This window comes from Dryas octopetala, chromosome 3 (genome assembly GCF_963921425.1).
Source record: "Dryas octopetala chromosome 3, drDryOcto1.1, whole genome shotgun sequence".
Lineage (NCBI taxonomy): Eukaryota > Viridiplantae > Streptophyta > Magnoliopsida > Rosales > Rosaceae > Dryas > Dryas octopetala.
The window spans coordinates 4,080,721-4,106,149 of record NC_141368.1 but is presented as its reverse complement, the minus strand read 5'-3'; the positions used below and the strand labels follow the sequence as shown (position 1 = coordinate 4,106,149).

Genomic DNA, 25,429 nt, shown 5'->3' with positions numbered 1-25,429 from the left:
GAGAGAAGAGAGTCTTGTGTGGTTATTGATTGAGGTGGACTGACCTCTGATCTGAGTTTTAGTGGTGGGAATTTTTAAAACCGAAAAAAGGACTTGCACAGGAGGAGACTTAACACGTGTTAAAAAAAAAAAGGTTGTAATAACAAAAAAAAAAAAGTGTTGCTATTTCCACACTTTTTTTTTTTTTTCTTTATGCACACATTTTTTTCACTTTTTCTTACTTCATATTTTCACACTCTTCTCATAATTAAATTTTCTCATACACACCCCTCTTAATTACCATAATTTCCTATTTTATCTATTTCAAAAAACAAAAAAACACATTCAGCCCACACCCAACCCCTCTCTCTCTCTCTCTCTCTCTCTCTCTCTCTCTCTCTCCTTCCCCCTCCCCTCCGAACATCCACTTAAAAAAAAAAAATTGTAGGTTGGCTGGGCTTGAGCTTTCCGATAGGTGTGTGGTTGGCAGGCAAGGGCAGTTCTAGGGAGTGATGGCCGGCCTATGGGGAGTATTTTCCGACCGGTGGGGTGATTGGTGGTGGCCGGAGGAGGGAGTGGTGGTGTCGGGATGGCTGTGTGCGCATGGAGTCGCGCGCTAGCTAGCGGTGGAGGCTGGGTTGGAGAGTCGGGGAAGAGAGAAGGAGCTTTTGGCAGGGTTTTTGTCGGCGAACCTGCTGGACTGAGAGTTGTAGAGAGAGAGTGAGGGCTGGGGTTGGGTTTCGGGGAGAAAGAAAAATTTGGGGATGGGGATGGGGATGGGGATGGGGATGGGAATGGGGATGGGGATGGGGTGGTTGGCGGGATAAGAGGGAAGGAGAGAGAGAGAGAGGGGCGACCGGGCCGGGGTGGTCGGAGGGTGGTTCCTTGTCAGCAGGGCTAGGGTGGTCGGAGGTTAGTTCCTCACAAGGGTGGGTGCTGTGACGGGGAGAATGAGAGATAGAGAGATGAGGTTTTGGATAATTTTATTTTTGGTTTTTTTTGTTATTTCATAAATTAAATTTATGAGGTATGCAAAAAAAAAAATAGTATGCAAATAACAGCACTAAAAAACTAAAAAAAAAAAAAAGCATAAAGTTTGTACAAAAAAAAAAAAGATAAAACAATAAAGTGTCAGGTGAACTGACATTGGGGGCTAAAACTGGTGAATTTTTCAGATATTTATATAATTTCATCGTATTTCATTTTTAAGGAGAAAAGTATATAAACAATAAAATTCTTAAATTTATCAAGAGTTCAACAGTCGAGCCATTTTTCCATCTTCCTTTTTTCTTTTCCTCATTTTTCTCCAATTTTCAGACTAAATGACGATTGTACGAGAATTGTTACATGGAACCAATCCATGACCGAACTTGCATTTGGATCGATAGCATCTTTAAGCATCCAAAGTCCAAACCCTCAAGATATGTACTTTTTATACATATTGGTATTTCTATTTGACATTGAAATACAGTATATAATAGGCAAGACCAGCACAAAATTGTATACTACTGTTTCATTCATTGGAAACCATCAACTGTCCAGACACAATTCTCTGTTTTTGTTTGCAATCTCATCAATATCAACTTAACAAGACCAAAGATTTCAAAGAAATTAAATTAAAAGATCAATTTAAACTAAATTAAGAAAGTGAACAAACCAGTGTTACAAATCTCTAATTACCAACAGGCCCCAAAGCCAAAACTAGCAGGAGCAAAATCTCTTTCTATCCATCACCTGCAAAGTTGTCTCCAAACATTTTTGCTGCATCTTTATATCGTTGAAACAAGCTCAAGATGTCTTAGTCAGTCTGCTCTCGACAAAAATCATGGACCCCAATCCAAGGCTGGAAACTTGTCTTTCACCACCAAAAATCTGGAAGGGCTACAAACTCCGTAATGAGAGGTTTCCCAAAATCACATTCTGTATATTATGACTTCAAAGTAACTCTTCAGTTCCTGTCAACTTTGCATATTGAGTTTCGTCAATAGCTCCCCTTTTCAACTTTTTTAGCAGCCGGTACTCTCTTGTCAACTCATCTTCATCTTCAATTGTCTGGGCAGCACGTCTTTGCTTAGCTGTTTTCTTCCTCATTGCAGCAGATTCTTCCTTCTTGCTTTTGTTGGGTTTTTGAGGTTTAACTTCTTGCTTTTTCGCTTCTTTCCTCACTTGTAGATTCTTCCTTCTTTGCTTCTCGCGAGATTTATCCCTAATATTATAAAAAAAAATTTCCTTTAGCACATGCTTATTTTGAGAAATGAGAATATATATATTTTTTTTGATAGCAAGCAGAAAGCAAAGTATGAAGGTTAAGTAGCATGTCTAAACTAATCATTGATGACTTTAACATGAACAAAATTGTCTTTTTCAATATTCTAAAGTTGGTGAAAGCGAAAATTATCTTCAGAAACAATTTTGGGTGGCAATAGATCCTACAAGCAACAATGCGCCCTTTTTCTTTTCACCCTTAATTTCATCTTCAATTGGGATTTAGATTCAGTTTAAATATTAGTTACACAATAAAACGAACATTTTCTTAAAAATATACAACCAAAAACAAGAATATGCTTAAAAAATGACCAAAAAGTGAAACCAGTTAAGGAATTTTTAATTTTTTTGTATGAAAAGTTCAAAAAAGGAAAGAAACACACTGTGTCCTTAGAATGAGATTTTGTACCCCATTATAAACACTGCATGGGCTCATCAGCACCTCAATGTTATATAATCAAACAGTAAACGATTGAGAGAGTTCTTACTTATATTTGATTTCCTCAAAGTTGATGTCTTCAACAGGGATGAATCCCTCTGTGGAAAGAGAGTGACGCTTTACCTCAGGAACTGATGGGAGCTGCAGTAGTCCGTATCCCATGCCCAACTTCCCAATTTCAAGTTCTTTCCACCTGCATTAAAAGTTTAAATCAGAGGAAGGGGATTTTTTTTTTTTTTTACTTTTTTGGGAAAAGGGGGGGGGGAGGGGAGGGGAGGTTGAAGTTAACATCAAGTGCTGCTAGTCACCTGAAAATGTAAGAGCAGTGATGTTCTTTATATGCACGGATGTAAGAAACAAATGCCCTGATTCCTTTTTCCATGACATCACGATCCTTTTTGGCTGCTGATCGTATCTGAAACAAGGTTTTAACATCATGTCAGTACAATTACTAAATACAAAAACTACAGGTAAAAAAAAACAGAAAGTAAAATCACTATATAATATCGGACCAATACTTCGAGAACAAGGGAGATGAACATACAATTAAGCTCCACCTTTCCAAGAGAACAGCAAGATACATAACGTATGATAATTTAAATAAACTGATTTAATGAATAGTATTAAAATACATGGGAAATGAAATCAATCCCTGTTACATAATAATGCTGCCATCTTTGGCACAAATTGCCAATCAATCAATGTTCACTCAATAAAAAGAAACCCGGTCACATTAAGAATGATAAACATGTGTAAATGACTAATATTTGACCAATGTTGAAGAAAATAAAAGGTAGCATAAAATGATGCTTACCTGAGGAACAACATCAGAAACATCATCAGAACATTTCCTTTCTTGAAGAGGAATTCTTCTTATTTGCAGGAATTCTACATAAGCTTCTTCCTACAATAGTGCAACTACAATAAGCACCTTCATCATCATAAACGAAAAGCAAAAAAAAAAAAAAAAAAGGAGTCAAAAGAGAGCTGTAGAATAGTTTTGTAAACAAAGAAACAATTATCGCATAGTTTTGGGATCTATAACTAAACCTTTGGCAATAGAAAAACGATTGCACTTCCTTGTCTACCCATACGAGCTGTTCGGCCAACTCTATGTACAAAAACATTTGGATCTTGAGGGGTATCATACTGCAAAGCAAGAAATAGATTAATCATACTATGTAGCTTTGGGAACGGGAGATGACCATCTAGGTGTTATTTGTTAATAAGCTACCTGCACTATACAGTCAACACCTGGAATGTCAAGTCCACGGGCTGCAACATCAGTGCATAGAAGGATGCCACTTGAGAGAGATGTAAATAAGGATAAAGCTTTGTCCCTTGCGGCCTAGAAAACACAATAAAAGAAAATGGAATTATGAGCTCATGAAATGCTAATTTAGAGATAGACCAAGTATGCTGATCAGCAATGTTTACCTGCTTCATCTTCCCATGCAGGGCAATCAGAGAGAAATCTTTCAAAGGAGCAAGGGATGGAAGAACAACTCCCCAGTAGTCAACACAAGCACAAGTCATGAAGTATCTAGAAAAGAAAAAACAAAATCACTTTACAAAGTAAAACAAACTTTTCACCACCTCCAAATCCTAATTAGATCACTTCCACTAACAATTAAAAACTCCATGTTACTTACACTATAGTCTTTTTAGAACTATTCTTAACAAGGAGATCAACAAGCTGTGATGGTTTCTTGTCTGCCTCACACTCCATATACTGTTTGTAGAGCGTAGAGTCAGAGGAGGAACAAATGAAATAATAAAGAACTGAGATTTAGTAACACATTAGTTTATGATGTTATGTTAAAGAGCATGCCTCAATGGCAAGGCCAGAAGGTGTTCTGGAAGAGGCCGATTGTTGTGTCAACGCAGAATCATTGAGTGATTTTGTTTCCGCACGTACTTCGACCCTCACGGGATTCCTTAGTCCTGCCCTGGCCAGCTCTTCAACTGCCTCAGTTTGGGTAGCTGAGAAGAGACCGGTTCTCCGAAGCTTTGGTAAGCGAGATATAATATCAGTTATCTGCTTCTGGAATCCCATATCCAAGAGCCTATCAGCCTCATCTAAAATCAAAACCTATAACAATTATAGATAAGACAAGCCTATATCAACATCATATAAAATCAAATTACTGAAAATAATTTCAATCAAATCCCATGAAATATAACTTCATTCAAATCCCACAAAAAATAAATTTCATTTACAAATGCATACCTCAAAGTTCCGCAAATCCAAGCCATCCATGCGTTCCATAATGTCGTATATTCTCCCCGGCGTACCAATCAATAAATTGGCTCCTTCCTCTATTTGCTTCATGTCTTCTTTCACTTGCCCTCCACCAACCAGAAGCACACACTTGAAATTGGACAATGTCGAAATGAAGGGTTTCGCCACGTTGTATATTTGTGAAGATAGCTCTCTAGTCGGAGATATAATCATTCCCATCACCTGCACAAACAAACAAGCAATCTTATTTTACTTCTATTTTCTCGGCAACCAAACAGTGTGTATAAAAAGGAACAATAAAAGAAAATAATGGTGTGGAACGGACCTGCTGAGGTTTGGGAGTGGTTGACGCCCGCCGGAGTATCTCCACCAGTGGGACTACGAAGGCTAGGGTTTTGCCTGAGCCGGTGGCGGCGTCCACGGCTACGTCCTTGAAGCTGCATAGTAAGGGGATTGTGGCGGCTTGAACCGGCGTGCAGAACTCGAACCCGGATTCGGTTAGGGCTTCCAGAACCGGTTCGGAGAGTGGCGGCTTTAGCTCGGAGAAGCGCGTGTCGCTTAACGCACCGTTGGGGTAGGCAGAGTCGGAGTCCATCGGTTCAAAGCCCATAGTGTTTAGACTTCAGACTGTTTTCTTCGCGCTTCGCACCGTTAGGCTTTCGGCTTTCCGCAGTGTATATAAAAGGTTTTTCTTTTTTTTAGGTACAAGAGGGGCCTAAGCCCAAGTATATTAAGGTTTTTCTACTACACGACATGTCGTTGCGCATATATATAAAAGCTTTTTTTTTTTGGCCAGGTAAATATATAAAAGCTTAATTATGTTTTTTCTGCTTTGTCAAAAAAAAAAATATATGTTTTTTCTGATAAAAAACTTGACAACAATTTTAGGAATACCGAATACCACATCTCTAATATATTTGTATCGCTAGATCTCATCCTTATTATAGAGATGATACACAATGATATCAAAATGTGATATTCCTAATATTACTCAAAACTTAATTATATTTATACTTCATGAATTATGCTCCGTTTCTCAATTTGTTTTCTAAAACATATTGTGACTCACTTTACTAGTGAAGAAAAACATACCCATGTAGGCATCACCACTTAAGATTAGTTTCTTAATTGAGATATTGTCCATATAAAGCTCAAACATAATAGGGGAAAAAGCGTAATAACATCATATCTTAATCACATACATTCTTTCTTAATTTACCTATGAAATGTTGTAAATTAATACATTTTTTCTTTTAATAATGAAGATTAGTAGATTACACTCCTACTTCTTTACTAAACATGCAGATAAGTCTTATGTAAGATGCATAGCACTATGTTCAATGGATAACAAGAGAAATTAATAAGTTGTTTGAAGAGTAAAGTCTGAATATAAAAAGAGAAAACATCTAAGAGTTAAAATTTCTTTTAAGAGTATTTAAGCAAAATATAAGAAGATTAATATATGGATTTTTTCTCCTAAAAATGGAGAGGGGCACATGTTCCCTTTGTCCTCGTGTAACTCTGCCCCTGCACTTTACCCCATAAAATTAGGCACTTCCATTATCTAAAATGGTGTGCTCTATATGTACAAACTTTTATTAGGCTTCATATTAGCTTAGCTAACAAAAAGAATGACAAACTTAATAAAATGAGAATTTTTAACAAGAAGCGTAGTTATGAGATAAATTGAATCCTAATCAAATTAAGAAGTGTAGTTATGAGACAAATTGAATCCTAAATAATTTTAGGGAACAAAATGAGACAAGATGAATGATTCAAAAGAGTATAGGCATAAATTCATAATTAAGCTAAAGAAGAAAATGCCAAACCAAACGACATGACGTGTGGTATAGAAGAAAGAATGTCCGGTCGAATGTCGGTTTTTGGCATGGGTGAACAGTGATGGGCCTTCAAGTGTTGATGTCTCATTGTATTGGACCTCTTTGTCCTTCTCCTTCAACCAAGTACTCGGACCACACTTCATGACCAAAACAAAAAAAAACAAAATACTCGGACTACTTGATTTGCAGTGCAGACACTGATACACAATATGAATCCCTGCAATAAAAATTAGAGAAATAAAGAAGGAATGATGAGATTTTAGAAGAATTGCTCAACTGGTGTGAGCTTGGTGGTGAATAATGGTAGTCGGAGGCGATTATTTGGAACGGGCCATAGTTATCTTAACGATTCTAGGCCGAGTTATGTCCCGTAACTCGGTCTCTGCCAACTGCCAACTCAGTGTGATTGACGATAACAAGCTCTACAACTTCAGTTTGGAATCTCACATGCCCTTATTCCCTCATGGCGTTCAAAGCGAAGACGGGTACTCTCTCTCTCTCTCTCTCTCTCTCTCTCTCTCTCTCTCCAACTCTCTGTTACTTAATGTGGGTATTTCTGGCTTTCGATAAATTGGGTTTCAATGCTTTTAGTATGTACCCATTTCGTTTAACACATTTTGCTGCAATGGGTGGAACATACACCTCATCGACACCTCATCTACATGTCTTTCAACTGTTTGATTCCTGTGATAATACGGAGTTCTGAACTTTTTGCATAATAATGTGCTTTTGTCCTATTAAGCATTTTCAAACTTTTTCAATTGTTTATTTTTTATTAATGCAGCTTAATCCGCATACATTTTTAAAAGAAATTCGGTTGAGCCATTCTGATTTCTCTAGTTTACTATTGGGAAGCATCTTAAAGAGCAATAGTTGCATGGAACATAATGCTTTAATGGGTGGACAAAGATCCGTCGCACTTGTGAATTCTGAACAACAATGCTGTTTTAGTTGATATACATTAAAAACAATCTCTTGTATTGTGGCATTTGGAATGCATTTTTTTTAATTATTAATGTGGTCAGCTTCTAATAAAAGAAAAATTCCTAATTTCACTACTACAGGTTCTACAAGGTAGCAGCAAATGAGACTGTGCTATGGTTTCAGGTTCGCTTCATCAGGTCACACCTTTGTTTTTCAACTGATCTTTCTTATGACTATAATCGTGTTACCACCGTGCACTTGTGTATGGGACAATAACTTCTTAGTCTTCTGTTTTTTACTTTTGACACATGAACCATTGTGCTTTATCATAGAAAGTTTAAGATGAGGCTCCAGATTCTCTAGTGTGAAGTTGAAACACTATGACTAGGTCGATTGTTCTTAAGCTGAAGATAAATTTTATGGTTTTGGACTATGGTAACTATTACAAGCAATTATAGGCCTTCTTATGCAGCTAGTTCATTATTGAGTTTCTCTTCTTTGACTCTCTGGAGCAGCTTTGCGATGGAATGATTTTCAATCACGACCCACCTGGATGTGTTGATTGCTGGGTAAATTTCTTGTCTTCTATGCTGTTATTCTCTTTATGTTGATAGAGAAGGCAATGATACTGTTGCAATTTTGAAATGACCTGCAATTATTTACTTGGTGGACTTAGTTCCTCCCTATATTTGGACCTGTAATAGAGCTGTTGCCCCTGGCTCTCTCTCTCTCTCTCTGCCTTCAAAGACAAAAGAGCGGGCTAGAGAGATTTGACAATTTGAGGTCGCACTTAGATAATGCTTTCTTACTGAACATTGCAGGATTGTGGGGGCCCTTCACGTTGTGGCATGGATTGTAGTGCTCTTGTGGCAAATAACATAGGAGGTATTATATTCTGAGGCTCATAATTGATGTTGTAGCCCCATCATGTTGATAAAGGAATGATAACCCTCACAATATCTCGAACTGTACTAAAAAAAAGAAGGAGCTCATGAAGGGCCTTTCTCATCTAATTTGGACTAGAAAGTGTTGTATTTTAGAAGATTGTATGTATTCTTCTAAAATGGACCTTGTGATGACTACAGGTTATGATGTGTGCACTACCATTGGGCGTGCCTCGAGCATGGACATTAACATAATTGGTGAGTTTTTTTTTTTCTTGCCATCTCCCCCAGTTTTGAAATTGAATGTTACTTTCCGATTTTGATTACTGTAGCTCGATTATGGCATTATGCAAATATGTATAAACATGCATGTTTTCTGTCCTTCTTAAATAATTCTGTTGGGGAATAAAATTTTGGAAGATGTATGATTTCCTTGTTACCACAATATGGCAGATAAGAAGAATCCTGAGATTGGTGTCATTGTTAAGATGTCAAGTAGTGGCGTAAAGCTCAATTGTTCGCTCTCTGTGTCTGTAATTTGTGATCCAAATGGAGTTCAGGCAAGACCTTGTACCCAATAATTTCTGTAATGTGAAAAGATCCTAGGGTTCTTAAATGCATGGTTCATGGCCTAGTTTCTTATCTTTCTATTTTACAGGGCCCACATTCGCTGGAGAAAACGGGGACATGTGACTATGTGAGTGCTTTCAGTTTCAGAAAACCTTTTATTCCTCCATGCTTATTGATATTGTAGACTGATTACATCATAGATTCCAAAATATGGATGTCATGAAGGTTTTGAAATGCGTAGCAATGTTCACTTTTGACAGTTCATTTTGTGACATTGAAAAGTGGATTTACAGTGATTGTATGCATGATTCGTAAAGTTTGTGTTTCATAATCTTCTCTATCGGACAGGCTACAGTGCTAAAGCATCCTTCTGGCTGTGCTAAGATTGTACATGTTCATGGGAAAGGGTGGGGCTGGTTTGGCACCTTAGTGATCATGTAAGAGTCAATTTTTTTTCCTGTCAAGTTGTTATATTAAATGGAATTTTCTTTTTATGCCTAACAGTTAAAGTTCTATTGTGTCATCTTATTTGACTGATACTTGATCCGGCTTTCAGAGTCTTATGCCTTTTTGGAGCGTATCTGCTGGCTGGTACAGTTTATCGATATTTCAGTCTTGGAATTCGTGGAATAGATGTATGTTTTCTCACTCAAATTGATCTGCTTCTTGGTTTCCAAATTATATAATTATGTTTGATTTTTGTCCTTTCAAATTTCCTGAAGTCTTTTTATGCATAGCTCCATTTGTTTATGTGCATTGTCATGAAATGGATTTCGAGGTTTCTTAAAATCTATGTGTCAAGGGAGAGCCAATTATGTAAATGAATCAACTAAAACGAGGCTCATGAATTAGGCATATGAAACATGATAGTATATAAATCAGTGGATGGGCCATCACAGGAAATATTTAAGAGGGAGAGAACCACACATGATCCTTCGGGCCAGTGAGTTCAAACTTGTAGCAGTCATGCAATAGGGAATAAAGCCACGCGATCCTTTGACCATCCTTTCTGTAATTTCTTACGTCCTGTTGGGGTCAAAATTTATTCTGTCTTGTTACTTTTTGTGGCAGCATATTGTTTAGAAAATTATGATCACCTATCATCTATTCAATCCAATACCAAAACTGATTATGACATGTTTCATGTCACATTGCAATAGGGAAAAAATGGTAATCGTTACTGGTATTCTGGAAAACATCCATCATTTCCCTTTGGTGTTTAAATCCTTGTAATTAAACTCTGATCTGTTGCTCCTCTTTTCAGATTATACCAAACTTGGACTTTTGGACTGGCTTACCTCAGAGAAGTCAGGTATTCTGCTTATGTGTAATGCTTTGTCTCTTTCTTCTATACTTCTAGTGATGTGGCACAGATATAAACAATCTTGCAATTATGTGCCTGTTCTCTTTCTTCAGCTCTCTATTATATTGTTAATAACCTACCACCTCTTTCCTTCTCATTCCAGGGTCTGTTTGCATCTTTATTGCACAAAATTAGGGGATCTTCTCAAGGTCATCGAAGCTCCTATTCTCCTGTCAACTTCTGAGCATACAATTTTGTTTTAGGTTAAGCTGGTGAATTCATTTTGTATCATCTGTGCTCTGCCATCAACGTTTAGCAAATGAGAAAAATGGTCAGTATGCAGACAAGACAACATCCTAGTCAAAGCTAGCACATAAGCTCGACATGCACCATAATATAAAGGGTGCTTTTTCCATCTCACCTATGCTTTCCTTTTACCAAGAACGAGATTATTTTTTATTCCGTGTTACATTCTGTCAGCAGCTGTTGTTTAGGAAATTTTGGATGTATCGTTTGCGTATGGATTTTAATATTTTTATAGATAGAATTCATAAATGAAAAACATAAGATTTTGAGTGTCATGCATTATCTTGGCTGCTGGAATGTTTGATAATGTACAACTAGAAGTTGGGTGTGAAGTAAGCAGTTTGTTGTTTTTAATCTGATTTATTGAAGGTTAATATTCTGGTTATTTGTAAAATCTGAATTGATGCCATCTGATTCAAATGTTTGAAAAGATGCAGATGCTGGACAGATCTATTTTTGTAGTGGAATTATATTACAGATTGATGCTTACTTCACAAAATATATATTGGATTTTGGATTTGATACATATATTGGATTCAAATATGTAGCTGGGTGTTGTCATAGTTGAGCAGTTAAGGCAGTGATATGGTGGGAGAGGGGTCTTTGGAGTCTTTCCTATCACAAAATCACGCATTTGCCTGTGGATGGATGCTTGAGGGAGATCTCATGGATTGGGTGGAATAGTATGCTAGATACAGGAAAGAGTTCCTGTTAGTATACTGTGATTTTCCCTATCGTAACTAGTATTAAACCCCTTTAGACATGTTATATAAAATTCTTGCTTTTATTTTTTCAACAACTGCAATGGCGACAAATGAAACCATACAAGGCGTACCTGATGTACCAGTAATTTTCTTAGTGGTTGGGATGTGGCTGGCTAACCACATTGTGGAGGTTCTTTGAAAAGCACCAGCAAACACAGCAAATGCTAGTTGTACCCAAGATGGTGCCAGAGAGGTATAAGAGCTTGAGTGAAGATTCTTTGCCCAAACTCTTAAGATACATGAAGCACAAGCGCCACACATCTGACTGCCTCATTAAGAGTTTGTCATTTTGCAATACTCTGTGCTCTATATCTCTTCAGTCTCAGGTACGAAATTACATTGTTCAATTTTTATATTGAAATTTATGAATGGGAATGGCGTTTTCCTTGTGAAGTTTAATGAAATTTATGTATTGTGAAAAGGGGAAGGGAAGGGGTTCGGGGTTTAATGGTCAAGAACATTAATGTTTGAAAGCATATATTTTGTGAGCCTTACTGGCATGAAGATGATCAAACTTTCTGTTCAGCATGCATTTTCTCACTACTTATATTCGTGATGGGATATGAATCTTGGCCTAGTGGTTAGAAGGCCCTATATGTATATATGAACTAACATTATTTATTTTAATATAGTATATTTGAAAAGGTCCCATTTGCATTTTGCCTTAAGCCGGTCCAATGTATATTATACAAATATAGTAATTTTCTCTTACTAAATAGTTTGATATGTTACGTTGTCGAATTCTAAATTAAGACCTTTTGAATAATCATCACATAATAATATAATATAGAGAGGATGAGTGAGACTATCAATTTGAGGATTATCATAAATATGAGGTTTATGGACAACAAATAGAATATAATATAATATAATGATTGAAGCATCTAAGAGAAACAAATGTAACTCATAGACAACGGATTACAAGTCAATTAGTCAGACAATAATTGATTAGTTTAATGAGTTTAGTTGATGGGTCGCTATTATTTGTTCTGATCTGATTGTGAGCTGCGTAGTCCAGTGGTGTCTTGTTGTAAGCGGGTACTGAGTAAGGAAGCAGGTGAATGCCAACCACTATGAGGCTGAAATGTTACCCAATTTCGAATCATCTACCTAAACCCTAATTAGCCCCTTTATGAAAAATAACATGCTTATTCCTTACTTCTCTCTCTCTCTCTCTCTCTCTCTCTCTCCTTCCTATTTTTGGCAGACATCCTTACCTTAGAAGCCAAGCGACATTATAACACTTACACATCATCATGATTCATGTATCACTCACTCTCTAGCCTTCTTCATACTGAAAGAAGTTTGTTTTCTTTGTGGACCAAACATGGTAGTTGATTTAATGACTTTCCAAACACAGAAAAGCCTGAGAATGAAGCAACTTTTTTTAACATTCAGTAGCGTACGTTTAGATACGGTTGTTCATTTTGACACAAGGGGATTGAAATAATGTATACGACTTTTATGTGAAAACAAGAACTATATCTACTAGACATAAATTATCATGAAACTTGTTTTATGAATTTTGACAAATACCTTTTTGAAAATATAAATTTTAGCAAAAAACAAAATATGTCCAAGTAGGGCAATGATCTTTCAAAATTTAAGAAAATTATAGGAGAAAATATAGCAAAACAAGGAAACTTATCCGAGCTGTTATGGTAAAGTCAAAAAGCCAAAAAAAAAATCTGGCTTAAACTTAATAGCATTTATAATTTTTTTGACCTATCCCAAATTGTTTAATGATTAGAGAGTAGAGAGTAGAGATTGGGTCTAGAAGTTCCTCAAGATTAAGAGGTTTTCTTTGCCAAATACAATAACTTAAAATATAAGAAATTTTGAAAGAAAAAATCGTCTCTTCATAAACCAACACTGTCAAAAACGTCTCACCTGGCCACCAACAATAGTATAATAATAATAATAATAACAACTTTAAGTTTTTTTTTTTTTTTTTTTTTTTTTGAGAATGAATCAACTTTAAGTTTAAGAGTAGAAAGTTTTCATATAATAATTCCGACCCACATACATAGTTGATAGTTGTTATATTTATTCAAACACATGGACGATGAATCGCTGTATGGACCTCATAAACCTCAAACAACAAATTAAACCATATTCAATACCAAATCATTTACATTTACATTCACATGCAGATTGATTGATGATGAAAATGAAGCCGCCACCGCCGTTCTCATCCTCTTCCTCCGCCGTTTTTCGAAAATCTCGCCTCCCTCCCTATCTCTTCGCCTTACTCGTTTTCATTCTCTTCGTCGCCGCCCTCTACGGCGAGGACCTCATGTGCATTTTCGGCCAGCAGCTCCAACTCGGCCCCGCCTCGGACCCACTCGTTATCACAACCGGTGAGTCAACGCTACCCACTCAACCGAGTCAATCATTTTTTTTTTGTAAATTTCGTGGAAAACCGTGGTTTCACTGAATTGGGTTTTTTGTTTTGGGGCTAGGGAAGAAGAGGGAGAAGCTGCCCTTCGCCATAGGCAAGACTGAGGAAGCCTGCGACGTGTTCAGCGGGAGGTGGGTCTGGGACGAGTCGAATCGGCCGCTTTACGAAGAATCGGAGTGTCCGTACATCCAGCCACAGCTGACTTGCCAAGAACATGGACGGCCCGACACGGACTATCAAAAATGGAGATGGCAGCCTCACGGCTGTGATCTTCCCAGGTCAGTAGTACTCAGTAATCGCGTTTTTAGATCAGAACACGTTTAATCGTTTATTGCTAAACGCATTTTTTCCTCGTTTAATCGGTGTTATTTGGTAAAGTTTTGGAACCGATTTTGCTTTCCGTTTTGAGCTTTACGAAATCTCGCACTGCGGGAACTCGGCTTTTCTCTTCTCACCGACAAAAGACACCTCTAGTTCTGTGCTACGTGTCTTCCTAAGTTTGTCAAACGAAACCGTTTTGTCGCCTTGTCTTAAACTTGCCAAACCGGTTTTTCTACATCAAACCGGCTGGGCGACCGGCTGGGCGACCGGTTGCGCGGCGGGCGTGCATGGCTGGAGACGTCGTCGTTTTGTGGGATCTGAGCGACTGTAGAAGTCAACTGTGAGCTGCATCAAGTTCCGAGAGAATCGCGTACCTTTCTTCCATCTGTCCCCTTAGTAATGATTATATCCACGTGTCGTTCTTAGTGGGGAGTGGGTCCCAGTTGCGGAGGTTCTTGTATCAGGGCTGATCGCCGCCGTCAGTATGGATCCGCCGCTGAATCTCCAAAATGGGGAAGGCCCAAATTGGGTAATGGCCCAAGAAATTACAGATAATAACATGGGCTAGAGAGAACCGCCCAAATTACAAGTAGCCCAATTCTAGTGGGCACGGTACATGGTCATAATTGATCTACTATTAGTTTTCTAGTGGACACTATATATAGTATAAGCACTGACTGAAGAGATTAATTGCGCAGCAATAATCCTAAATCAACTTAATTTACAAATTATGTGCATGTATCATTGATTATCACATATGTATTAAGTAACTGTATAGGTTTTCGTTTGTCCACCAAGCTCTTTAATCTTGTCATCGGATAAAGTCATATTCTTGATGTTGGATTATATGCCCAATAATTGTAACATAACTAAATTTCCCGTCACAAATTATACAGCTTCAATGCCACTTTGATGCTGGAGACACTACGAGGGAAGTGGATGATGTTCGTTGGAGACTCTCTAAACCGGGGCCAATATGTTTCCATGATTTGTCTTCTCCACTCACTTATCACCAAGGATGCCAAGTCCATGGAAACCTTCGACTCAGACTCACGAACTGTTTTCACAGCAAAGGTGACATTAATTTCATTGCATTTTTATTTTGCTTCATACTTAGGCCGCAAATGTACAATCACATTTTACTGAATTGTTTTCCTCACAACGTATAGGAATACAATGCCACAATTGAGTTCTATTGGGCACCATTTCTTCTTGAATCAAATTCAGACAATGCTGTCATCCATAGAGTATCTGATAGGCTTGTTAGGAGAGGGTCCATCAATAAGCATGGAAAACATTGGAAGGGCGTTGATATATTGGTTTTTAATACCTATCTGTGGTGGATGACAGGCTTGAAATTTAAGATCTTGTACATTCTTGCTCCCATTTATCAAACCCTACATATTTTCTGATAATTATCTCATCCTACATTGCTTAACAAAATGCCTAATTTCCTAAGTTTCAATTTTCAGGCAAGGCTCCTTCGATGATGAGGTGAAAGATATTGTGGAGGTGCCAACCGCAGTGGCTTATCGTATGGCGATGAAAAGTTTGTCAAGATGGGTGCGGAGGAACATGGACCCCAAGAAGGCGAGGGTCTTTTTCACTAGCATGTCACCTTCTCATGGAAAGTGAGTAAAATTCTCTTGCCATATTTCTTTAACCCATATCTCATTCTCACTAGTGCACACATGCAAAGCATAACCCTACTGAGGGTACAATGAAAGAGATTCATATCATCATATATAGTATGCCAAAATGTGATGTAACATTAGAGAGGAAGTGAGAATTCAGAAGCTCGACTTAAAATTGAAGTTCGTAGAAGGGGAACTTTTAATTGAAGTTTTTGCAAAATTTGGGTGGAGGGCTAATATTTGTAGTTGTGGCAGGAGTATAGACTGGGGAGGTGAACCAGAAGGCAACTGTTACAATCAAACTACTCTGATTGAAGATCCAAACTATTGGGGTTCAGATTCCCGGAAAAATGTAATGGAGGTGATAGGAGAGGTATTCAGTAAATCAAAGGTGCCCATTTCATTTCTCAACATCACCCAACTCTCAAGCTATCGCAAAGATGCACACACATCAATCTACAAGAAGCAGTGGAATCCACTGACTCCAGAGCAATTAGCAAACCCTGTTAGCTATGCAGATTGTGTGCATTGGTGTTTACCTGGTCTTCAAGATACTTGGAATGAGCTTCTATTTGCCAAGCTTTTCTATCCTTGAATTTGATTATACAAAAAAAAAAAATGGTGACATCCAGCAGGTGGCAATTCAATGGTGTAAATTAACCATCAAATATGTGCATGTGGAAGGCAAAAAGATAGAGAGAAAAGGATATGTGTAAAAGTCATAGTGATTCTTGGGCATACGATCGAGAAGATTGATTGATTTTTCTGAAATATCAAATTGAAATTTTGCTATTAACTTGGAAAATACACCCGTCCACCATTTTTGTTTCTCTCATTTTTGTATCGATTAACTTTTAAGCTTAGAAAAATTCTTGCTATTAACTGATTATGCCATCAAAGGTGTGAAGAAATTATCATGAGATGAACGTTGTATGCAAGATTTTTTTTGGCATGCCGTTTTCTGGCAACTCTTCAATTGCCATGCCAAAATTCATATGATTAACCTCATCCTTAATCATATGTTTTACTTGTTAAGCATCAGATTCTACAATTATGTTTCAACAACCAGCATGCACAGCACAGCAAGCTAATGAATGCCCTCCAAAATGACCCAAAACTCTTATCACTTGCGGATGAGAAAAATCATATCCCTGAAATGCTTTGGCCATAATTGTTCACCATAATACACCATTAATTACCTCCCTGTGAGTCCCACTCAGTTTCTGGCATTCCAAAATCTAAGGGCCCGTTTGGTATCTTATTCAAAGTTTTTTTTTCAAAAATTAAAAATTTTTTTTTTAAATGTGAGTTTTTAAAATCAATTTTAAAAATTTGAAAACGTGTTTGGTATGAAATTTGAAAACAATTTTTAAATTTTAAAAATAATAACAAGTAAGAAAGAAGGAAGTGTAAAAAAAAAAAAAAAAAAGATGTTTTATCATTTTTTAAAAGAGGTATGTTTTTGAATTTTTTTTCTAAAAATTATTTTTGAAAATGATCTCCTAAATACGTTTTCTTAACTAAAATTTATTTTTTTGTTTAAAAAAAAAAAAAAAATTTTGAATAGAATACCAAACAGGTCGTAAATAACCCATGAAATATATGCAAACAAGTCCTTTCTTCCTCCATATCCACCAGGGTCATACTCACATGTTTCTTAAAGTCCACAAAACAGCTCTCCTTCCACGTTCTCACGGTCTCACCACACATCTCTGACTTGGTTATATTGAGCCATTATAAACAAAGCTTTTTGATCCCAAAAATAGAAAATATCAAGCCCCAAAACAAAGACTTGGGCCCCAAAGACTTTGCTTAGTGCCAAATTCTCCATAGTTAAGGAACAATCAACAATTGCTTGATATTTTTACTTAGAGTAAATTGCAGATTTAGTCCAGTTATTTTATACCTAGTTCAATTTTGGTCCACAATCTTTTTTAAGTTCTGTTTTGATCCACTAATTATTTCACTTGTTCAATAAAGGTCCAGATTTGTTTTCTCAAATTTGGTCTGTCTTTTATCCTATCAAATCTCACTCAAATTCAGCAAATATATACTTATTTTAAAGCTATGCATTTCTTCTTTACAAACATATAAAGATCATTCAAATTGAAGTTCTAAAACTCAAGATAATTGACCCCAAAGTAGGGTATCCGAAACTGCCAATTTTTCAAATTTCACCTAATCTCAATTCTCTTAGATTATAATTCTCCAAATTTGTTTTTATGACTAAGGAATGATGAAATATAACTTATACTTCAATTATAATTGAAGAAAACACAACCCAAAGGATTTAAAGTCACAAATCTGAACCTTTATTGAACAAATGAAACAATTAGTGGACCAAAACAGAATTTAAAAAAGATCGTGGACCAAAATTGAACTAGGTATAAAATAAATGGACCAAATCTGTAATTTTCTCTTTTTACTTAATTGGCAGCGTTCAAAGTCCCAAACTATCGTGTATATATGGTATATCTTTTTCGGATTTGGATTTTATGTATATCTTGTTTTTACTTGTTTTAATCTTAATCATATAATATAAATTTATAAATTTAAGAGTTTATGTAACTTCATTCATACATAAAAATGTTACAAATTTATTTCATTATTTTATTTTCTTATTTTTAGATAATAAATACACGATTATAATAAAAAAATCAAGCAAAATTAGAGCATGCTTAATGCACGTGGAGTAAAGAAAAATATCTCCTCCCTTATTAGCAATCGTAAGGGAGAAGAGATTTTTTGTATTGACGGTAGGTACCTAGCTGTATGTGTACGTACGTGCACAATAGGATCCATACTAAGTAATTAATGAGTATGCCAATGAACCATCACTATTAAGTGATTCATTAATTATTAGCAATCCTAATCCTATTAAATATACGATCACTTGATCTTGTTTACTACTTTTGTAGCCAATGGTGATTTTTTTTTTAAAAAAATTTGATCAAGTAGCCAATGGTGATTAGCTCTAATGAAAATTAAATGTCCGTATGGTTGCGTGCTTGAATAAAATTTCAGCAATGAAATTTGGTTTGGATAGTCAAATCACTCATGGGACACACTAGTTGAGCTAATGGGTGGCTTTGATTTCAATCTCTTGTAAACAAAGAGGGAACAATAAATTGCCTCCTTGCCCACTTGCTATACAACTTGCAGACTATCCCTTGTAACACACAATATTTGAATATATGATATAGTAGACAATTGGATAAAGGGCAAAAATTGCAACTTGCTTTTGTTTCCCAACAAGTTGATCATGTTATTATAGTGAAGTTGCAGTGCAGCTAGCTATTGATTATTCCGCAATCGCCAAAATTAATTAGTACTATTATATTCAATCTTAATTAATTCAAACACTTCTAACATGCGCTAGCTTCCATGGAAAATATCCAAGTCGATCTCCACTTTTTTTTTTTTAATTCAGAAGGTTCAAATTTACATCTTTTCTTTCTATGCATGTGTTCTGAGAGGAATTAATTAGCAGTACCTTTCACTTTTCAAAGAAATTAAATTGCAAAAACGTACAAACAAGAATGCCAACTGCATCCGCAGGCTATAATAAAACATAAAGTTAAGTACAAACGACAACAACAAATAGTGTACTACCGTAATGTATTATGTGTTCGTCTTAACAAATCATGATCATGCTATTTATGACAATTGATCATAAATATCATGCATTGCAATAAAATAAAAAGTAATTGGAGAAATGTTTGAAAATAAAATATTTAATTCAAAATCAATAAATAATAAGTAGTGAAGAGATTCAAAATATTATATATCGTAACATATTATATCTCAACATATTTAATATGGAATGGCAAAAAAAAAAAAAAATGGAATGATAAATTTTCAAGTAAGGACATCCTTATTTTAAGAAAAGTAAGAACATCATATTAAACCTAAAATTCAATGATAAGAAATGTTCATATTTAAAACATCATTTAAAGATCACCTTTACAAAAAATCAGTCAAATTGAAAACTATTTAATTAGTTTATTATAGCCGGCATCATTTTAATTTTATCTGAAGGATTGTATTTGTCTGCACAATTTAGATGACCAAATAATTATCGATTGGAATGATTTTTTATATAAATGACCCTTGAAGAGGGACCTAAAATATGAACAATTTTGATTATTTTTCTTGAAGTAAGAATACCTTTATTTGAATGATACTTAATATGGAATGATAACAAAAAAGGAAGTGTGCATGGGATGGGACAAAAATGAGGGTATAAGACTTAAGAGGTTGTTTCTATTTAATCAATATTTTTATTATATAAATTTAATTGCTTTGGTGAGACTTGAGAGTAAATGAGTGATCACCTCAAAATTTATTTTCCAAAATATTGATCAACATCATCAACTTGCTAGCCACATTAATTCATTCATGCGTGTTCTGCTTGTAAACTCTACGTACACATCGATGTTTGTGCATTGTTGCGAATCTTCAAACTTTACAGCAGTAATCTCATTGGCACTTTCAATGACTCAATGAGCCAAAAAGAATCGATTTCTTAATTAGCCAACTTGATCACGTACTTGTTAATTAAATTCAAATACGTACATTAATACACATTTCGTACGTAATGCCTATCATATATTACAACTCACAGACGGCAAGTCGGCAAGAATCACTGGTGAATTTCGTTCCATATATATCGATATCCTACTAATTACAACTCATAAACCATGCATATATAATAATCGACATCTGGGATCAGCCAGTTTTGTTTCCATTTGATGAGAAGCTAAAGAGAATATATTGACCCTCATGCAAATTAAATAGGGTTGCACTCAATAAATCCGACATTAAACACCTTTTAAATACATAATTAAGAAGAATAGATACGTAGAGAAAGAAATTGAAACATGGAAGAATGGAAGAAGAATAAATAACATAACCAAAAAAAAAAGATGAGTAATGAAGGAGATGAATACATGAAAGCATAATTTATATATATGTCGGTGATATACGCTAAACAATGTCTCAGAAGGATTGATGGTAAAGGAAAACAAGGTAAACATGTACATGATATATATATAATATATATATACACACACAACATCGATCGTTCGCACGAGCAGCCTTTGACCATTTCAACCAGCAGAGATCGAGGCTCAGAAACCTAATAATATCGAAATTATCGAATCTACAATTTCCAATATTACACCCATCGCCTCACATTGGAAACCAAAAAAGAATGAAATATGTACAATAATAATAATAATATATTATAAATATGATGTTTACGAAGGATTGATGAGCTTGTTGTTGTTTCTGATATTGATGATCTGACGCTTATTATTGGTCATGGTTTCTGCGATCTGAGCCAACGACTGCAAGTTGCAACGCACGATGGTATCCACAAACACGCACGTCTCTTCTTTTGTGTTCCCAGGCGGCACGTCCACCGCGTACGACTCCACCACGACGGTCCCGCCGCCGCCGGCGGAGGCGTGGAGCGTTGTCACGGAGCGGTAGTTCCTGAGCCTGTGGTCCCCACCCACGACGCTGAAGCTCAGCACGTGGCGCTCGTCGTCCAGGATCTCGAGCCGCTCCGTGCTGGAGGCCGCGGGGAGCCCCGAGACCACGCGCACCTCGCGGAGCGTGCCGATGTTGCCGTCCCCGTCGATGACGTGGCAGCTCTTGAGGAAGTGCTTGTAGGCCTGGGGGTTGTCGAAGCGGCGGACCATGGACCAGACGGTGGGGACGGGGGCGTCGATGGACTGGACCACGGCGGAGCAGCACTGGTTCGGGGCCATGGGTTTGGCGTGGTGGCGGGCCACGGACTCCGGCAGAGGGAGGACTTGGGATTGTTTGTAGGATGTGGGGAGGGTGGGATTAGAAGGCTTGATTCTTTGGAGTTGAAGTGATGAAGGCATTTGCTTTTGGAATTTGGGTTTGTTTGTTATCACCAAATTAGTGTGTAGCTACCAATATTCTCTCCGTAGCTGATACTAAGACGAATAGCTATGTTTGGTGACAAGGGGTAGGGGTAGCCTGCTAGGTTCAGGGTTTCATAGCAGCACATATATATATATATATATATATCACTATCATGGACGATGGTCATATGATATATGGGCATGGCGGTGAGAGTTGTTTGCTTATTTAATTTTATGTTGTCTTCTCGTCCACTTGGATTAGTTTTGCTCTTTCCTCGGAGAGATAGAGAAAGAGAGAGAATGGGAGGTGATGATGTTTATCACGCAGCATACGCCGGACTCTCGCAAGTGGATCATCAACTTGCAAGTTGCAACTCCAACTTGGACATAGTTTAGCTTAATTATCCCCTTCTTTATTTCGAACTACAACTTTGCCACTTCATTTTTCCTTTTTTTATTCACTTGTTGGTTCGGTTTTCAAACTTAATTTGTACTTTTCCATTTTAGTGAATGAACAACACACTTAGTAAGATAATACTACGAGGTTAATCATTATTTTGATCATACTATACAATATTTGTTTTTTAAGTTTCAGTAATCTTATCCTTCAAAGATTATTATTGTAAAAAATTAATTAAATTAAAAATTATTTAATCAATTATTAATAAATTAATTATCCTCAAATAAACGGTGGACACAAATTTTTGTATAAAATATTGAAATAATTGTGATGAAACCGATTTTCAATTTGATTAATTTTTAAAAAGAGATTTAAAAAATGAATACTTTAGATTATAAAATTATGTTGTGTAGTTGGCCTAAAGAGTGATTAATGTCGTATAATCTTATATTAATTGATTAACTCTAAGGCTCCTATCGATTCAATTTACCCAGTAATCCAATTACCCAAAACCTGACTTCTTCTCCTTCTTGTTTTTTTTTTTTTTTTTTGGTGGACAAACGAATATCCGTTATGTATGTACGGTGAAGCAATTGTGAATTGTGATAAAGTTCTACATTATTTATCTTTTTAACCTATGTTCAATGAATTACTTATCAATGCAACATTAATACCACACCAAACTTAAATAAATTCTTCAACAATTTGCTAGCAAACCCAGTTAGTTTGATAGTTTTATGACATATATAAATATATACAAACCCATTTAAGTAAAAATGTCTTTATTTTAAGAAAAGTAAGAATAACTCTGTGTAACACCTGACAATATAGTTTGATGATCGGAACCGTTTATTTTTTAGGTTCCTTCTCAAGGGTCATCTCTGTAAAAAATCAGCCAAATCGGTGATTGTTGGGTCATATAAACTGTGTAGACAAATATAGTGCATAAGATAAAATCAAAATGATGTTTGTTATAATAAACTGGCTAAACAGTTTTGGATCTAGTTGATTTTTTGTAAGGGTGATCTTTGAATGATGTTACAAAATATAGACGGTTCCGATTATTAAATTGTAGGTCCAAAGAAAATGTTCTTACTTTTCTTAAAGTAAGGAAATCCTTACTTGAAAATTTTCATATATATATATATAATATATACTAGGTGCGTTTTACAATTTAGAACTATGCTGGTACTTTGTGGTGCTTGGTTATTTGATTGTGGTCTAACTCGACTATATATATATATATATATATATATTGTCATTTTGGAATTATTTATTCTGGTGCAGCATTCTGAAATTATTTTCAAATGCTGTGTGCCGGTAATCCATATGAACTCATGCATATAACCTGATAAAAAATAAAAAAAAATATTTGTATTTGTTTAAGATAGAGGTCTTGGCTAGGGACCATTTAAATTTACTATATATGTTACCATAGAATGTTAGTAATTGAGCCACAGAACATGGGTATCCTATATATTTTTCTCAGTCATATATGCATGCATTGTGTGTTCGATTATCTATTAATTTATTAGAAGTCAAATTTAGAACTCTCTTTTAATTAAGAAATAGGCCGGACAAATACTACTCGTCTTCAAAAGTCAATCACTGCAATTACCTTTCATTGGGGCTAACTTACCCTACCATAAAGCTTATTTACTTTATCTAAGTAAGAGAGATTCTTATTTACATCTATATAGGTGCGTGTAAGATATATCCTACAAAAGAAAAAAAAAAAGTAATAACAATTACTTTGAATATTGCCATTCAAATATCCTATCTACTTTTGGGTCACCAGACTCACCACCATTCTTAAATTGAATACTAATTAACAAGAAGAAGAAGATTGAAGAAGAAAAAGATTAAGCTATTAATTCAAATGAATTTGGGCACACCATGCTTACACAAAATCAATTCAATTAATGCATTGATCTTAATCTTTAATTTTGTTGGATTTTAAGGATCAATAAAATAGTTACGCAGATATTATATTTGTAAAAACTTAAAACTTTAAAATTTTAATGACCGTAAGTGAAAAGAATTGAAAAATGTTATATTAATATAACCCAACGTGTTTCAAACTTTCAATGCTCGCATTAGGTCATGGTAATTCTTAATTTGTAACTTAAGTTGGAAAAAGAATTGAGCTCTAAAACATATTCCGGCAAATTTTATATGCAGATTGATGATGATCCTTATCTAAGTAGATATTTCATGTCGGAGCTGTCATCACAATATATAGTGGCAATTGTGTGAAGACACTTTTTGACTTATCATCGCTATTGTGATTTCCTTGTCTATATATGTACATATATAACATATATAGTTCATCACCTTTTAACTTATCTAACTTTCAACCTTTAAGAGCTCCACTAATTAGTTTAAGTTTGAATGCTAGCCTTTATAAAGAAAGCAGATTACAGGTGCTTGGATTGAGTTAAACCATATATCTACGTAGCATTATCTACATAATAAGATCACCTTTTTGTATTTTATTTTATTAAACGATATTAAGAGAGAGAAAACTCGAAATTTAAATAGAGTATAGAAGTAAATACTCTTAACCAAACAATTACAAACTCCCATTATTGTAAAAACTTCAGTAATTAATCGTTTTTTCATGAACTATTTTTTTTTCCCCTATTGTTTATCATCTTTGGACTGATAGCATTTTTGTAAATTTAATAAAACATAAAATTGTATTTATTTTGGAGTGGTAGTTCAGTAACCCTGTCCATATACGCATCAACATGGGTACTATTTTATTACCCGCATTGTGCTTTCTCTCATCTTCCAAGTAGTTGCGGTTTCACCGTTTAATTTACTTTATTACTTTAAGCGCGATTCCATGTCTTTATGAACTTTCTTTTTTGTCCTCTCTCGTTTTTTCTAATTCCAACCACTTCCACCAACTTGATTGTTTTTAAAGTTGGAATTAAGTTGGAACCCACTTGATCTTCACATGGTCTTCTCACAACTTGACCTACTGGATTAGCCAATTTGATTTTCGGTAGATATTTGAAGAATTCAATGACTTGGGTGACTGGTGAGACTAAAATTTTATTTGAATTTATTTAAGAGAAAAGCATTCAAACTTACCACCAAACTAATAGCTAATTCGTTCTATTTTTATCCTCATCGATCAATTCTCAATTTTTTGTTTGTTAAAAAATTCAGCCATACTCATCTACATATGAAGCCTTCAAATATAAATTTTACAATAATACTAGAATCACTATATTTATTCACTAAATGATGT

General features: G+C 35.6%; 3 protein-coding genes and 1 pseudogene across 7 annotated transcripts; 2 read left to right on the top strand and 2 right to left on the bottom strand.

Annotated features, from left to right (window-relative positions):
• Positions 1–1,482: 1,482 nt before the first annotated feature.
• On the bottom strand, positions 1,483–5,598 carry LOC147289796 (P-loop containing nucleoside triphosphate hydrolases superfamily protein). Its single transcript, XM_086237237.1, has 11 exons — positions 5,251–5,598; positions 4,914–5,147; positions 4,515–4,775; positions 4,336–4,415; positions 4,121–4,226; positions 3,918–4,031; positions 3,734–3,832; positions 3,498–3,587; positions 2,992–3,098; positions 2,733–2,876; positions 1,483–2,185 (listed from the first exon to the last, which is right to left on the bottom strand). Exons 1-11 carry the CDS (start codon positions 5,533–5,535, stop codon positions 1,915–1,917), a joined length of 1,791 nt encoding a protein of 596 aa, XP_086093363.1. The 5' UTR covers positions 5,536–5,598; the 3' UTR covers positions 1,483–1,914.
• Positions 5,599–6,923: 1,325 nt separating this feature from the next.
• Positions 6,924–11,324, top strand: LOC147289795 (autophagy-like protein). Of its 3 annotated transcripts, none has more exons than XR_015121533.1 (12): positions 6,924–7,251; positions 7,831–7,873; positions 8,206–8,259; positions 8,512–8,575; positions 8,776–8,832; positions 9,028–9,134; positions 9,233–9,271; positions 9,493–9,581; positions 9,701–9,779; positions 10,409–10,456; positions 10,611–10,850; positions 11,302–11,324. XR_015121533.1 is itself a non-coding variant. In XM_086238738.1 (11 exons), exons 1-11 carry the CDS (start codon positions 7,067–7,069, stop codon positions 10,689–10,691), a joined length of 846 nt encoding a protein of 281 aa, XP_086094864.1. In that variant the 5' UTR covers positions 6,924–7,066; the 3' UTR covers positions 10,692–11,028. The 3 variants fall into 3 exon arrangements, 1 of the variants encoding a protein (XP_086094864.1); XR_015121532.1 differs by having other exon boundaries at positions 11,191–11,311; XM_086238738.1 differs by lacking the exon at positions 11,302–11,324 and having other exon boundaries at positions 10,611–11,028.
• A 2,203-nt stretch (positions 11,325–13,527) lies between these two features.
• Positions 13,528–16,680, top strand: TBL33 (TRICHOME BIREFRINGENCE-LIKE 33). Of its 3 annotated transcripts, none has more exons than XM_086238736.1 (6): positions 13,528–13,904; positions 13,980–14,196; positions 15,136–15,313; positions 15,409–15,608; positions 15,712–15,870; positions 16,129–16,680. In XM_086238736.1, exons 1-6 carry the CDS (start codon positions 13,679–13,681, stop codon positions 16,466–16,468), a joined length of 1,320 nt encoding a protein of 439 aa, XP_086094862.1. In that variant the 5' UTR covers positions 13,528–13,678; the 3' UTR covers positions 16,469–16,680. The 3 variants fall into 3 exon arrangements, with proteins under 3 accessions (XP_086094862.1, XP_086094863.1, XP_086094861.1); XM_086238737.1 differs by having other exon boundaries at positions 13,528–13,931; XM_086238735.1 differs by having other exon boundaries at positions 13,530–13,877.
• Positions 16,681–20,819: 4,139 nt separating this feature from the next.
• LOC147289793 (abscisic acid receptor PYL4 pseudogene) lies at positions 20,820–22,045 on the bottom strand (annotated as a pseudogene).
• Between the last annotated feature and the right edge of the window lie 3,384 nt (positions 22,046–25,429).

Coding starts and splice junctions, on each gene's coding strand:
- LOC147289795 (XM_086238738.1), top strand. CDS start 7,067: ATGGTAGTCGGAGGCGATTATTTGGAACGGGCCATAGTTATCTTAACG. Junction 9,582..9,700: donor TTTGGCACCTTAGTGATCAT/GTAAGAGTCAAT, acceptor TCCGGCTTTCAG/AGTCTTATGCCTTTTTGGAG. Junction 9,780..10,408: donor TTGGAATTCGTGGAATAGAT/GTATGTTTTCTC, acceptor TCCTCTTTTCAG/ATTATACCAAACTTGGACTT.
- LOC147289796 (XM_086237237.1), bottom strand. CDS start 5,535: ATGGGCTTTGAACCGATGGACTCCGACTCTGCCTACCCCAACGGTGCG. Junction 4,032..4,120: donor TGCATGGGAAGATGAAGCAG/GTAAACATTGCT, acceptor TGTGTTTTCTAG/GCCGCAAGGGACAAAGCTTT. Junction 3,099..3,497: donor TTTCTGATGTTGTTCCTCAG/GTAAGCATCATT, acceptor ACCTTGTTTCAG/ATACGATCAGCAGCCAAAAA.
- TBL33 (XM_086238737.1), top strand. CDS start 13,679: ATGATGAAAATGAAGCCGCCACCGCCGTTCTCATCCTCTTCCTCCGCC. Junction 15,314..15,408: donor GAACTGTTTTCACAGCAAAG/GTGACATTAATT, acceptor CACAACGTATAG/GAATACAATGCCACAATTGA. Junction 15,871..16,128: donor ATGTCACCTTCTCATGGAAA/GTGAGTAAAATT, acceptor TAGTTGTGGCAG/GAGTATAGACTGGGGAGGTG.